The sequence below is a fragment of the Nerophis lumbriciformis genome, linkage group LG26 (genome assembly GCF_033978685.3).
Source record: "Nerophis lumbriciformis linkage group LG26, RoL_Nlum_v2.1, whole genome shotgun sequence".
Lineage (NCBI taxonomy): Eukaryota > Metazoa > Chordata > Actinopteri > Syngnathiformes > Syngnathidae > Nerophis > Nerophis lumbriciformis.
In genome coordinates, this window is record NC_084573.2 from 40,211,544 (window position 1) to 40,225,691 (window position 14,148).

At 35.2% G+C, this 14,148-nt stretch overlaps 1 protein-coding gene across 4 annotated transcripts in view; it reads left to right on the forward strand.

Annotated features, from left to right (window-relative positions):
* Positions 1 to 13,907, forward strand: part of LOC133623637 (gephyrin-like) — a 51,479-nt gene extending 37,572 nt beyond the window's left edge. For all 4 annotated transcript variants that reach the window (XM_061986881.2, XM_061986882.2, XM_061986878.2 and 1 more), the window contains 2 exons: positions 13,505 to 13,643; positions 13,716 to 13,907. In XM_061986881.2, the coding sequence (XP_061842865.1) occupies positions 13,505 to 13,638 (134 nt within the window). In that variant the 3' untranslated portion in view covers positions 13,639 to 13,643; positions 13,716 to 13,907. The remainder of the gene's footprint in view (positions 1 to 13,504; positions 13,644 to 13,715) is intronic.
* Positions 13,908 to 14,148: the final 241 nt, after the last annotated feature.

A 14,148-nucleotide genomic window follows, 5' to 3' on the forward strand; every position in this document is an offset into this window, starting at 1 on the left:
TTCATTGTATGCCCAAACAACGTACTGTGTTGTTTTACACACTATCTCAATTATCATCTAATCTTTCTCTACTTGGTCCTTTTGTCTTTTCATCTGATGTATGATTTGTTTACCTAGCACAGGGCTTGGCAACCCAAAATGTTGAAAGAGCAATAATGGACCAAAAATACAAAAAAAAAATCTGTCTGGAGTTGCAAAAAATTAAAAGTCTTATATAAGTGTTATAATGAAGACAACACATGATGTAAGTGTCTATATTAGCCTACTATCAAAATGACTTTAAAAGTCTTATATAAGTGTTATAATGAAGACAACACATGATGTAAGTGTCTATATTAGTTATATTAGCCTACTATCAAAATGACTTTAAAAGTCTTATATAAGTGTTACAATGAAGACAACACATGATGTAAGTGTCTATATTAGCCTACTATCAAAATTACTTTAAAAGTCTTATATAAGTGTTATAATGAAGGCAACACATGATGTAAGTGTCTATATTAGTTATATTAGCCTACTATCAAAATGACTTTAAAAGTCTTATATAAGTGATATAATGAAGACAACACATGATATAAGTGTCTATTAGTTATGCTAGCCTACTATCAAAATGACTTTCAAAGTCTTATATAAGTGTTATAATGAAGACAACACATGATGTAAGTGTCTATATTAGCCTACTATCAAAATTACTTTAAAAGTCTTATATAAGTGTTATAATGAAGGCAACACATGATGTAAGTGTCTATATTAGTTATATTAGCCTACTATCAAAAGGACTTTAAAAGTCTTATATAAGTGTTACAATGAAGACAACACATGATGTAAGTGTCTATATTAGCCTACTATCAAAATGACTTTAAAAGTCTTATATAAGTGTTATAATGAAGGCAACACATGATGTAAGTGTCTATATTAGTTATATTAGCCTACTATCAAAATGACTTTAAAAGTCTTATATAAGTGATATAATGAAGACAACACATGATGTAAGTGTCTATATTAGTTATATTAGCCTACTATCAAAATGACTTTAAAAGTCTTATATAAGTGTTATAATGAAGGCAACACATGATGTAAGTGTCTATATTAGCCTACTGTCAAAATGACTTTAAAAGTCTTATATAAGTGTTATAATGAAGACAACACATGATGTAAGTGTCTATATTAGCCTACTATCAAAATTACTTTAAAAGTCTTATATAAGTGTTATAATGAAGGCAACACATGATGTAAGTGTCTATATTAGTTATATTAGCCTACTATCAAAAGGACTTTAAAAGTCTTATATAAGTGTTACAATGAAGACAACACATGATGTAAGTGTCTATATTAGCCTACTATCAAAATGACTTTAAAAGTCTTATATAAGTGTTATAATGAAGGCAACACATGATGTAAGTGTCTATATTAGTTATATTAGCCTACTATCAAAATGACTTTAAAAGTCTTATATAAGTGATATAATGAAGACAACACATGATGTAAGTGTCTATATTAGTTATATTAGCCTACTATCAAAATGACTTTAAAAGTCTTATATAAGTGTTATAATGAAGGCAACACATGATGTAAGTGTCCATATTAGCCTACTGTCAAAATGACTTTAAAAGTCTTATATAAGTGTTATAATGAAGACAACACATGATGTAAGTGTCTATATTAGCTATATTACTACTATCAAAGGCTGACACAAATCCTTGTTGACAGAAATGTTGAAATGTAATATTTATTCTCCACATTTTTACAACATTGGAAAACATTAGTAAAACTTCTCAGAAGGAGATATAACTCCTGGAAGTGACTGTCTTAGAATGGTCAAAGGTATAGATGTGTGTGTCCAAGTTAAATGAAACTGTCTTCTTCTAATGGATTTATTATCAATCTTTGCAAGCTGGGTAACTTTTGCTGTGGTCTGGAACAACATGGCACACAACTATGAGAAATGCAGCCAATATTACATACAGATAATGTGTCATGAGACATGCAAATATAAATTAAATACACAGAGGACATAAGTAAAGGAAATTAAATGATCTCAAATATAGCTACAAACGAGGCATAATGATGCAATATGTACATACAGCTAGCCTAAATAGCATGTTAGCATTGATTAGCTTGCAGTCATGCTTTGAAAAAATATGCCTGATTAGCACTCCAACAAGTCAATAACATCAACAAAGTTCACCTTTGTGCATTCACGCACAGTATGAAGTGTTTTTTGGACAAAATGAGACAAAAAAGGAGCGGCATAAAACACGTCTTTCTGTGGCAGCGTCGGAGAGAGTTGTACATGTACCGGTAAATAAACTACGATGAGTTCAAGGACCGCTGAAATGAGTAGGACAAAATGGTGCTTGCCAAATCCTCTCATCAGTGAAGTATGTTTAATATAAACTGTGTCATTTTTAACAATTAGGAAGGTTTGTGTCATGTTTGTCCTCCTACAGAAAATATATTAAAATTAAAAAACACATTTTTTTCTGTTTTCACACATCTCTGAAAGAGTTCCAGGGAGCCACTATGGCGGCGCTGAAGAGACGCATGGTTGCTGACCCCTGACCTAGAACCAAACTTGAACTGTTGTTGGTGCTAGGATTTAATATCAGCTGTAATAATTAGTTTGAATGATTCCATGAACACTTAGTGGTTGCTGATACCATTCAGGGAAGATATTGTTGTTTTTTTAAGAAAGATACGATCTGAAACAATTCAGTGAGTTGAAATCGATTCAGTAACTTTTTAGCAAACAAAATTTAAAAAGTGTGACTGTGAAATAAACAGTGGACACTGCAGGTGTCGTTTCCTATAATCCTGTTATTTCTTGTAAGGGAATTAGATATAAATGAGTTATGAATACAAACAAACAAGTAAACAACTAGTAATGGCCAATGCATTCACATCTTTTTTGAATAAAGTGAAACCAACACTTGAGGTTGAATCAACAGGACGAAACACTTTCTGCTCACATTTTAAACATTCTCAATAAAAGTACAGTAACCAACATGTTAACAGTAGATTTACCTGCTAAATAAAGTTCCTCGACCCGGACATATCTGTATTCTGTTTCTCCGCCCTGGCATCGCCGAGGAAGGACAGCGTCCCCGGTGTGCGGAAGCATGTATGCCCCCTCATCCCTGTTGATGGTCTTGGTCCCTCCTTTCCTCATTTCCATAGCCTCCTTGATCCTCTTGTGTCTATTTGTTTCTCATTCAAATGATTTCTCCGTGTCACTTACATCGCATTGTGGTTTAAAATTGTGTTGCGGCTTTATCATTGGGTCGTGTCCTTTTGTATTATTCCTGGCTTTTGCAATCTTGCTGTAGCTGAAAGTTATCAGTCGGAGATACGCTCTTGTCTCAGATGCTTTCTTAACAAGCGGGTAACAAACTCAGGGAGTCAAAACACGTCTTTTTAAACTTAAATTTCCATTGTTTGTATTGTTGAATTACAAACCCCGTTTCCATATGAGTTGGGAAATTGTGTTAGATGTAAATATAAACGGAATACAATGATTTGCAAATCATTTTCAAGCCATATTAATTTGAATGCACTACAAAGACAACATATTTGATGTTCAAACTCATAAACTTTTTTTTTTTTTTGCAAATAATAATTAACGTAGAATTTCATGGCTGCAACACGTGACAAAGTAGTTGGGAAAGGGCATGTTCACCACTGTGTTACATCACCTTTTCTTTTAACAACACTCAATAAACGATTGGGAACTGAGGAAACTAATTGTTGAAGCTTTGAAAGTGGAATTCTTTCCCATTCTTGTTTTATGTAGAGCTTCAGTCGTTCATCAGTCCGGGGTCTCCGCTGTCGTATTTTACGCTCCATAATGCGCCACACATTTTCGATGGGAGACAGGTCTGGACTGCAGGCGGGACAGGAAAGTACCCGCACTCTTTTTTTACGAAGCCATGCTGTTGTAACACGTGCTGAATGTGGCTTGGCATTGTCTTGCTGAAATAAGCAGGGGCGTCCATGAAAAAGATGGCAGCATATGTTGTTCCAAAACCTGTATGTACTGTACCTTCAGCATTAATGGTGCCTTCACAGATGTGTAAGTTACCCATGTCTTGGGCACTAATGCACCCCCATACCATCACACATGCTGCCTTTTACACTTTGCGTCGATAACAGTCTGGATGGTTCGCTTCCCCTTTGGTAAGGATGACACGATGTCGAGTATTTCCAAAAACAATTCGAAATGTGGACTCGTCAGACCACAGAACACTTTTCCACTTTGCATGAGTCCATCTTAGATGATTTTAGGCCCAGAGAAGCCGGCGGCGTTTCTGGGTGTTGTTGATAAATGGCTTTGGCTTTGCATAGTAGAGCTTTAACTTGCCCTTACAGATGTAGCGACCAACTGTATTTAGTGACAGTGGTTTTCTGAAGTGTTCCTGAGCCCATGTGGTGATATCCTTTAGAGATTGATGTCGCTTTTTGATACAGTGCCGTCTGAGGGATGGAAGGTCACGGTCATTCAATGTTGGTTTCCGGCCATGCCGCTTACGTGGAGTGATTTCTCCACATTCTCTGAACCTTTTGATGATATTATGGAGCGTAGATGTTGAAATCCCTACATTTCTTGCAATTGCACTTTGAGAAACGTTGTTCTTAAACTGTTCAACAATTTGCTCAGGCATTTGTTGACAAAGTGGTGACCCTCGCCCCATCCTTGTTTGTGAATGACTGAGCATTTCATGGAATCTACTTTTATACCCAATCATGGCACCCACCTGTTCCCAATTAGCCTGCACACCTGTGGGATGTTCCAAATAAGTCTTTGATGAGCATTCCTCAACTTTATCAGTATTTATTGCCACCTTTCACAACTTCTTTGTCATGTTTTGCTGGCATCAAATTCTAAAGTTAATGATTATTTGCAAAAAAAAAAAACATTTAAGAGTTTGAACATCAAATATGTTGTCTTTGTAGCATATTCAACTGAATATGGCTTGAAAAGGATTTACAAATCATTGTATTCCGTTTATATTTACATCTAACACAATTTCCCAACTCATATGGAAACGGGGTTTGTATTTGTAGTGCGGTATGTTGTCCAGCTCTATAGTGGATTTAAGAAGCTTTACAGTTAAAGTTGGCAAAAAAAACAAAAATTTTATGTTTTGCATTTTTTTCCCTTATCATATCCCAAATTAGCCAAACCGTGATTAAATGAAATTTCTGGCTAATGTATTTTTTAAATTATAAATGTAATTTATAATTGTAGATGGACTGCAATGTTTTTTTACATGGTGAAATCAGCAATTTTATTTAAATTAATCCTTAATAGACAAACGTTTTCTTTTCAACGTGGCTCTTAGTACCATTAAAATGTTCTGATGCAGGCAGTTTTTAATCTTAATAACTTTTTTCTAAACATTGAAAAAAAATCTCCTCGAGCCAACAAAAAACATATCGTATTTTCCGGACTATAAGGTGCACTTAAAATCCTTTTTTTTCCTCAAAACTCGACAGTGCACCTTAAAATTCCGTAATGTACGGAATAATCCTGGTTTTGCTTACTGACTTCAAAGCTATTTTATTTGGTACATGGTGAGAGATACGTGTAGACTGCAATATGATGGCAATATGACTCAAGTAAACAACAACAACATTGTATATGTTCCATTGAAAATATAGAACATTACACACGGCGCTCAAAAATCTATCAAAATGTTTTAGTAGGACTTTGGTAAGCTATGAAGCCACACCGCTTGATGGATTGTTGGTGCATTAAACATAATACTGGTATTACTATGCTGTGTGTATAGGGTAAGACATTATCTGCTGTTTTGTTTCACAATATTATGCAAAAACAACTTTTCTTACCTTCTGGTACCTGCTGATCTGTATTTGGGATCTGCATAAGTACCGCCTTTGTAGTCCGTGCTGACACCGTAGTTGATAATCTTCTTCTTTTTCTCTATCTTCTTGTTATGTGACATTCATCCTCCACTGTTGCCATTTCTAATATAAAGTAGTGTAAAGTTCTTACTTATATCTGTCAGTAAACTCACCATGAAAGCACTAAAACATACCGGTGTAGTGACTTTACATTATTCACCCAAGGAACTTTACTTATTAGAGAGTTCCGGTCGGACGGTTTTTCACGGGACACATTTCGGGTGTTGTTGCACTAGTGAGCCACGGATGAGGAGATGCTGCTCCGTTATTGATTGAAGTAAAGTGTGAATGTCATTAAAACAGTTAGCGCCATCTTTTGACTCTTCTTCCACTCCCGTCCTTGCACGCTACACCGCTACAACAAAGAGGACGCTGTCCAAGTAGAGGCACGTAAATAAGACGCATCCTGAAGAGACTGTCAGAAAGTGAGTTGAAGATGATGTGTAAAACATCATCTATGCAACATTTTGAGCAAAGAACCATTACATGTTATGTAGACCACAAGGAAGTCTTTTACATTTACGTCACACACCACAGCACCACCTCTTAAAGGTGATCCTGTAACTACTTGGTATCGGATTGATACCTAAATGTGTGGTATCATCCAAAACTAATGTCAAGTATCAAAGAAGAGAAGAATAAGTGATTATTACATTTTAACAGAAGTGTAGATAGAACATGTTAAAAGAGAAAGTAAGTAGATATTAACAGTAAATAAACAAGTAGATTAATAATCAATTTTTACAGTTTGTCCCTCATAATGTGTACAAAATAATAGGTGTATAAATGACACAATATGTTACTGCATAGACTAATTAGGAGTCTTTGTTTGTTTACTTACTACTAAAAGACAAGTTGTCTAGTATGTTCAACATTTTATTTAAGGACTAAATGACAATAATAAACATATTTTTCATGTACACTAAGATCAAATAAAGACAATGACATTTTTTGTGGTCCCCTTTATTTAGAAAAGTATCTAAATAATTTGGTACTGGTACCAAAATATTGGTATCGGGACAACACTACTTGGGTCATATTGCAGTCTACACGTATCTCTTATGTGTGACTGCCATCTACTGGTCACACCTATCATTACACCATGTACCAATTAAAATAGCTTCGAGGTCGGTAAGCAAAACCACAATTATTCCTTACATTAGCCGCACTGGGTTATAAGGCGCACTGTTGAGTTTTGAGGGCGGGGAAAGGACTTTAAGTGCGCCTTATAGACGGGAAAATATGGTACAAAGGGTTAGGAATAAGAAAATACGGTACAAAGGGTTAGGAATAAGAAAATACGGTACAAAGGGCTAGGAATAAGAAAGTACGGTACAAAGGGTTAGGAATAAGAAAATACGGTACAAAGGGTTAGGAATAAGAAAATACGGTACAAAGGGTAAGGAATAAGAAAATACGGTACAAAGGGTAAGGAATAAGAAAATACGGTACAAAGGGTTAGGAATAAGAAAATACGGTACAAAGGGTTAGGAATAAGAAAATACGGTACAAAGGGTAAGGAATAAGAAAATACGGTACAAAGGATTAGGAATAAGAAAATACGGTACAAAGGGTTAGGAATAAGAAAATACGGTACAAAGGGTTAGGAATAAGAAAATACGGTACAAAGGGTTAGGAATAAGAAAATATGGTACCAAGGGTTAGGAATAAGAAAATATGGTACCAAGGGTTAGGAATAAGAAAATACGGTACAAAGGGTTAGGAATAAGAAAATACGGTACAAAGGGTTAGGAATAAGAAAATACGGTACAAAGGGTTAGGAATAAGAAAATACGGTACAAAGGGTTAGGAATAAGAAAATACGGTACACAGGGTTAGGAATAAGAAAATACGGTACAAAGGGTTAGGAATAAGAAAATACGGTAAAAAGGGTTAGGAATAAGAAAATACGGTACAAAGGGTTAGGAATAAGAAAATACGGTACAAAGGGTTAGGAATTAGAAAATACGGTACAAAGGGTTAGGAATAAGAAAATACGGTACAAAGGGTTAGGAATAAGAAAATACGGTACAAAGGGTTAGGAATAAGAAAATACGGTACAAAGGGTTAGGAATAAGAAAATACGGTACAAAGGGTTAGGAATAAGAAAATACGGTACAAAGGGTTAGGAATAAGAAAATACGGTACAAAGGGTTAGGAATAAGAAAATATGGTACAAAGGGTTAGGAATAAGAAAATACGGTAGAAAGGGTTAGGAATAAGAAAATACGGTACAAAGGGTTAGGAATAAGAAAATACGGTACAAAGGGTTAGGAATAAGAAAATACGGTAGAAAGGGTTAGGAATAAGAAAATACGGTACAAAGGGTTAGGAATAAGAAAATACGGTACAAAGGATTAGGAATAAGAAAATACGGTACAAAGGGTTAGGAATAAGAAAATACGGTACAAAGGGTTAGGAATAAGAAAATATGGTACAAAGGGTTAGGAATAAGAAAATACGGTACAAAGGGTTAGGAATAAGAAAATACGGTAAAAAGGGTTAGGAATAAGAAAATACGGTACAAAGGGTTAGGAATAAGAAAATACGGTACAAAGGGTTAGGAATTAGAAAATACGGTACAAAGGGTTAGGAATAAGAAAATACGGTACAAAGGGTTAGGAATAAGAAAATACGGTACAAAGGGTTAGGAATAAGAAAATACGGTACAAAGGGTTAGGAATAAGAAAATACGGTACAAAGGGTTAGGAATAAGAAAATACGGTACAAAGGGTTAGGAATAAGAAAATACGGTACAAAGGGTTAGGAATAAGAAAATATGGTACAAAGGGTTAGGAATAAGAAAATACGGTAGAAAGGGTTAGGAATAAGAAAATACGGTACAAAGGGTTAGGAATAAGAAAATACGGTACAAAGGGTTAGGAATAAGAAAATACGGTAGAAAGGGTTAGGAATAAGAAAATACGGTACAAAGGGTTAGGAATAAGAAAATACGGTACAAAGGATTAGGAATAAGAAAATACGGTACAAAGGGTTAGGAATAAGAAAATACGGTACAAAGGGTTAGGAATAAGAAAATATGGTACAAAGGGTTAGGAATAAGAAAATACGGTACAAATGGTTAGGAATAAGAAAATACGGTACAAAGGGTTAGGAATAAGAAAATACGGTACAAAGGGTTAGGAATAAGAAAATACGGTAGAAAGGGTTAGGAATAAGAAAATACGGTACAAAGGGTTAGGAATAAGAAAATACGGTACAAAGGATTAGGAATAAGAAAATACGGTACAAAGGGTTAGGAATAAGAAAATACGGTACAAAGGGTTAGGAATAAGAAAATACGGTACAAAGGATTAGGAATAAGAAAATACGGTACAAAGGGTTAGGAATAAGAAAATACGGTACAAAGGGTTAGGAATAAGAAAATACGGTACAAAGGGTTAGGAATAAGAAAATACGGTAGAAAGGGTTAGGAATAAGAAAATACGGTACAAAGGGTTAGGAATAAGAAAATACGGTACAAAGGATTAGGAATAAGAAAATACGGTACAAAGGGTTAGGAATAAGAAAATACGGTACAAAGGGTTAGGAATAAGAAAATACGGTACAAAGGATTAGGAATAAGAAAATACGGTACAAAGGGTTAGGAATAAGAAAATACGGTACAAAGGGTTAGGAATAAGAAAATACGGTACAAAGGGTTAGGAATAAGAAAATATGGTACCAAGGGTTAGGAATAAGAAAATATGGTACCAAGGGTTAGGAATAAGAAAATACGGTACAAAGGGTTAGGAATAAGAAAATACGGTACAAAGGGTTAGGAATAAGAAAATACGGTACAAAGGGTTAGGAATAAGAAAATACGGTACAAAGGGTTAGGAATAAGAAAATACGGTACAAAGGGTTAGGAATAAGAAAATACGGTAAAAAGGGTTAGGAATAAGAAAATACGGTACAAAGGGTTAGGAATAAGAAAATACGGTACAAAGGGTTAGGAATTAGAAAATACGGTACAAAGGGTTAGGAATAAGAAAATACGGTACAAAGGGTTAGGAATAAGAAAATACGGTACAAAGGGTTAGGAATAAGAAAATACGGTACAAAGGGTTAGGAATAAGAAAATACGGTACAAAGGATTAGGAATAAGAAAATACGGTACAAAGGGTTAGGAATAAGAAAATACGGTACAAAGGGTTAGGAATAAGAAAATACGGTACAAAGGATTAGGAATAAGAAAATACGGTACAAAGGGTTAGGAATAAGAAAATACGGTACAAAGGGTTAGGAATAAGAAAATACGGTACAAAGGGTTAGGAATAAGAAAATATGGTACCAAGGGTTAGGAATAAGAAAATATGGTACCAAGGGTTAGGAATAAGAAAATACGGTACAAAGGGTTAGGAATAAGAAAATACGGTACAAAGGGTTAGGAATAAGAAAATACGGTACAAAGGGTTAGGAATAAGAAAATACGGTACAAAGGGTTAGGAATAAGAAAATACGGTACAAAGGGTTAGGAATAAGAAAATACGGTACAAAGGGTTAGGAATAAGAAAATACGGTAGAAAGGGTTAGGAATAAGAAAATACGGTACAAAGGGTTAGGAATAAGAAAATACGGTACAAAGGATTAGGAATAAGAAAATACGGTACAAAGGGTTAGGAATAAGAAAATACGGTACAAAGGGTTAGGAATAAGAAAATACGGTACAAAGGATTAGGAATAAGAAAATACGGTACAAAGGGTTAGGAATAAGAAAATACGGTACAAAGGGTTAGGAATAAGAAAATACGGTACAAAGGGTTAGGAATAAGAAAATATGGTACCAAGGGTTAGGAATAAGAAAATATGGTACCAAGGGTTAGGAATAAGAAAATACGGTACAAAGGGTTAGGAATAAGAAAATACGGTACAAAGGGTTAGGAATAAGAAAATACGGTACAAAGGGTTAGGAATAAGAAAATACGGTACAAAGGGTTAGGAATAAGAAAATACGGTACAAAGGGTTAGGAATAAGAAAATACGGTAAAAAGGGTTAGGAATAAGAAAATACGGTACAAAGGGTTAGGAATAAGAAAATACGGTACAAAGGGTTAGGAATTAGAAAATACGGTACAAAGGGTTAGGAATAAGAAAATACGGTACAAAGGGTTAGGAATAAGAAAATACGGTACAAAGGGTTAGGAATAAGAAAATACGGTACAAAGGGTTAGGAATAAGAAAATACGGTACAAAGGATTAGGAATAAGAAAATACGGTACAAAGGGTTAGGAATAAGAAAATACGGTACAAAGGGTTAGGAATAAGAAAATACGGTACAAAGGATTAGGAATAAGAAAATACGGTACAAAGGGTTAGGAATAAGAAAATACGGTACAAAGGGTTAGGAATAAGAAAATACGGTACAAAGGGTTAGGAATAAGAAAATATGGTACCAAGGGTTAGGAATAAGAAAATATGGTACCAAGGGTTAGGAATAAGAAAATACGGTACAAAGGGTTAGGAATAAGAAAATACGGTACAAAGGGTTAGGAATAAGAAAATACGGTACAAAGGGTTAGGAATAAGAAAATACGGTACAAAGGGTTAGGAATAAGAAAATACGGTACAAAGGGTTAGGAATAAGAAAATACGGTAAAAAGGGTTAGGAATAAGAAAATACGGTACAAAGGGTTAGGAATAAGAAAATACGGTACAAAGGGTTAGGAATTAGAAAATACGGTACAAAGGGTTAGGAATAAGAAAATACGGTACAAAGGGTTAGGAATAAGAAAATACGGTACAAAGGGTTAGGAATAAGAAAATACGGTACAAAGGGTTAGGAATAAGAAAATACGGTACAAAGGGTTAGGAATAAGAAAATACGGTACAAAGGGTTAGGAATAAGAAAATACGGTACAAAGGGTTAGGAATAAGAAAATATGGTACAAAGGGTTAGGAATAAGAAAATACGGTAGAAAGGGTTAGGAATAAGAAAATACGGTACAAAGGGTTAGGAATAAGAAAATACGGTACAAAGGGTTAGGAATAAGAAAATACGGTAGAAAGGGTTAGGAATAAGAAAATACGGTACAAAGGGTTAGGAATAAGAAAATACGGTACAAAGGATTAGGAATAAGAAAATACGGTACAAAGGGTTAGGAATAAGAAAATACGGTACAAAGGGTTAGGAATAAGAAAATATGGTACAAAGGGTTAGGAATAAGAAAATACGGTACAAAGGGTTAGGAATAAGAAAATACGGTAAAAAGGGTTAGGAATAAGAAAATACGGTACAAAGGGTTAGGAATAAGAAAATACGGTACAAAGGGTTAGGAATTAGAAAATACGGTACAAAGGGTTAGGAATAAGAAAATACGGTACAAAGGGTTAGGAATAAGAAAATACGGTACAAAGGGTTAGGAATAAGAAAATACGGTACAAAGGGTTAGGAATAAGAAAATACGGTACAAAGGGTTAGGAATAAGAAAATACGGTACAAAGGGTTAGGAATAAGAAAATACGGTACAAAGGGTTAGGAATAAGAAAATATGGTACAAAGGGTTAGGAATAAGAAAATACGGTAGAAAGGGTTAGGAATAAGAAAATACGGTACAAAGGGTTAGGAATAAGAAAATACGGTACAAAGGGTTAGGAATAAGAAAATACGGTAGAAAGGGTTAGGAATAAGAAAATACGGTACAAAGGGTTAGGAATAAGAAAATACGGTACAAAGGATTAGGAATAAGAAAATACGGTACAAAGGGTTAGGAATAAGAAAATACGGTACAAAGGGTTAGGAATAAGAAAATATGGTACAAAGGGTTAGGAATAAGAAAATACGGTACAAATGGTTAGGAATAAGAAAATACGGTACAAAGGGTTAGGAATAAGAAAATACGGTACAAAGGGTTAGGAATAAGAAAATACGGTACAAAGGATTAGGAATAAGAAAATACGGTACAAAGGGTTAGGAATAAGAAAATACGGTACAAAGGGTTAGGAATAAGAAAATACGGTACAAAGGATTAGGAATAAGAAAATACGGTACAAAGGGTTAGGAATAAGAAAATACGGTACAAAGGGTTAGGAATAAGAAAATACGGTACAAAGGGTTAGGAATAAGAAAATACGGTAGAAAGGGTTAGGAATAAGAAAATACGGTACAAAGGGTTAGGAATAAGAAAATACGGTACAAAGGATTAGGAATAAGAAAATACGGTACAAAGGGTTAGGAATAAGAAAATACGGTACAAAGGGTTAGGAATAAGAAAATACGGTACAAAGGATTAGGAATAAGAAAATACGGTACAAAGGGTTAGGAATAAGAAAATACGGTACAAAGGGTTAGGAATAAGAAAAAGCGCAAGCTGCTACTTGAAGTGTTACTAATTTGAAATGTGGTCGTTGACATCTCCCGTCCACCTTTCCCATAAACCTTGACAACACAATTGTTTGCGTGTATCTCAGGAGGCCTTCACACTTGTCATTTCTCATCCAGCTAAAATGAACTCCAGCAGTTTGCTGTGCTACTCCACTTTGTTTGGAGCAAACCTCAAGAGACGGACCGAGAGGGCAAGTGTGAAGGTCAACTTCATGTGTTTTGTTTGAGTCAAGGTGTGAAGCCGTGCTAACTCCACAGGTAACCAGGTGTCCAGCAGGCTCATGTCCATGCGTAGTGCCAACGGCCTGCTGATGTTGCCTCCGAAGACGGAGCAGTACGTGGAGCTGCACAAGGGAGAAGTGGTGGATGTCATGGTCATCGGACGACTATGATGCAGGTACGCTCACCTCCCAGGTAGAGGTCTCCAGTGTCAGGTGGAGGGAAAAAAGCATTAACCTTCTTTCCGCAGATGAGATTTTCACTTGTGACTGTGGTGCTGGGACCTCCTGGGTGGCAGGAAGTGAAGCATGTCTACCTGGCCGCTATTAGCTGTGATATCATATGCAACAGCCAATTGGAGCCAGCACAGGCTGAATTCTCATGTCTGCATTGAGAAAAATCACTGTATTTCCATGGAAAAAAAATATAAATATGAAATTTATTCTGTAATATGATATCATTATCTTGGTTAGAATGATTATTCTTACTTCATATTCTATTATTATTGTCATTCTTTTGCTATCATCTTAGTAGTGCTCACTTCCTCATGTTCCCTGCGTAGTCATGCTGTAGATATAGAAGCTTTCTCATCATGCCTACACTTTGTCCTATCCATACTTTCATTTACAATTCCCTACAAGCAAAAGTCATGATGACTCTCCTCAATGATAGATTATATTGCA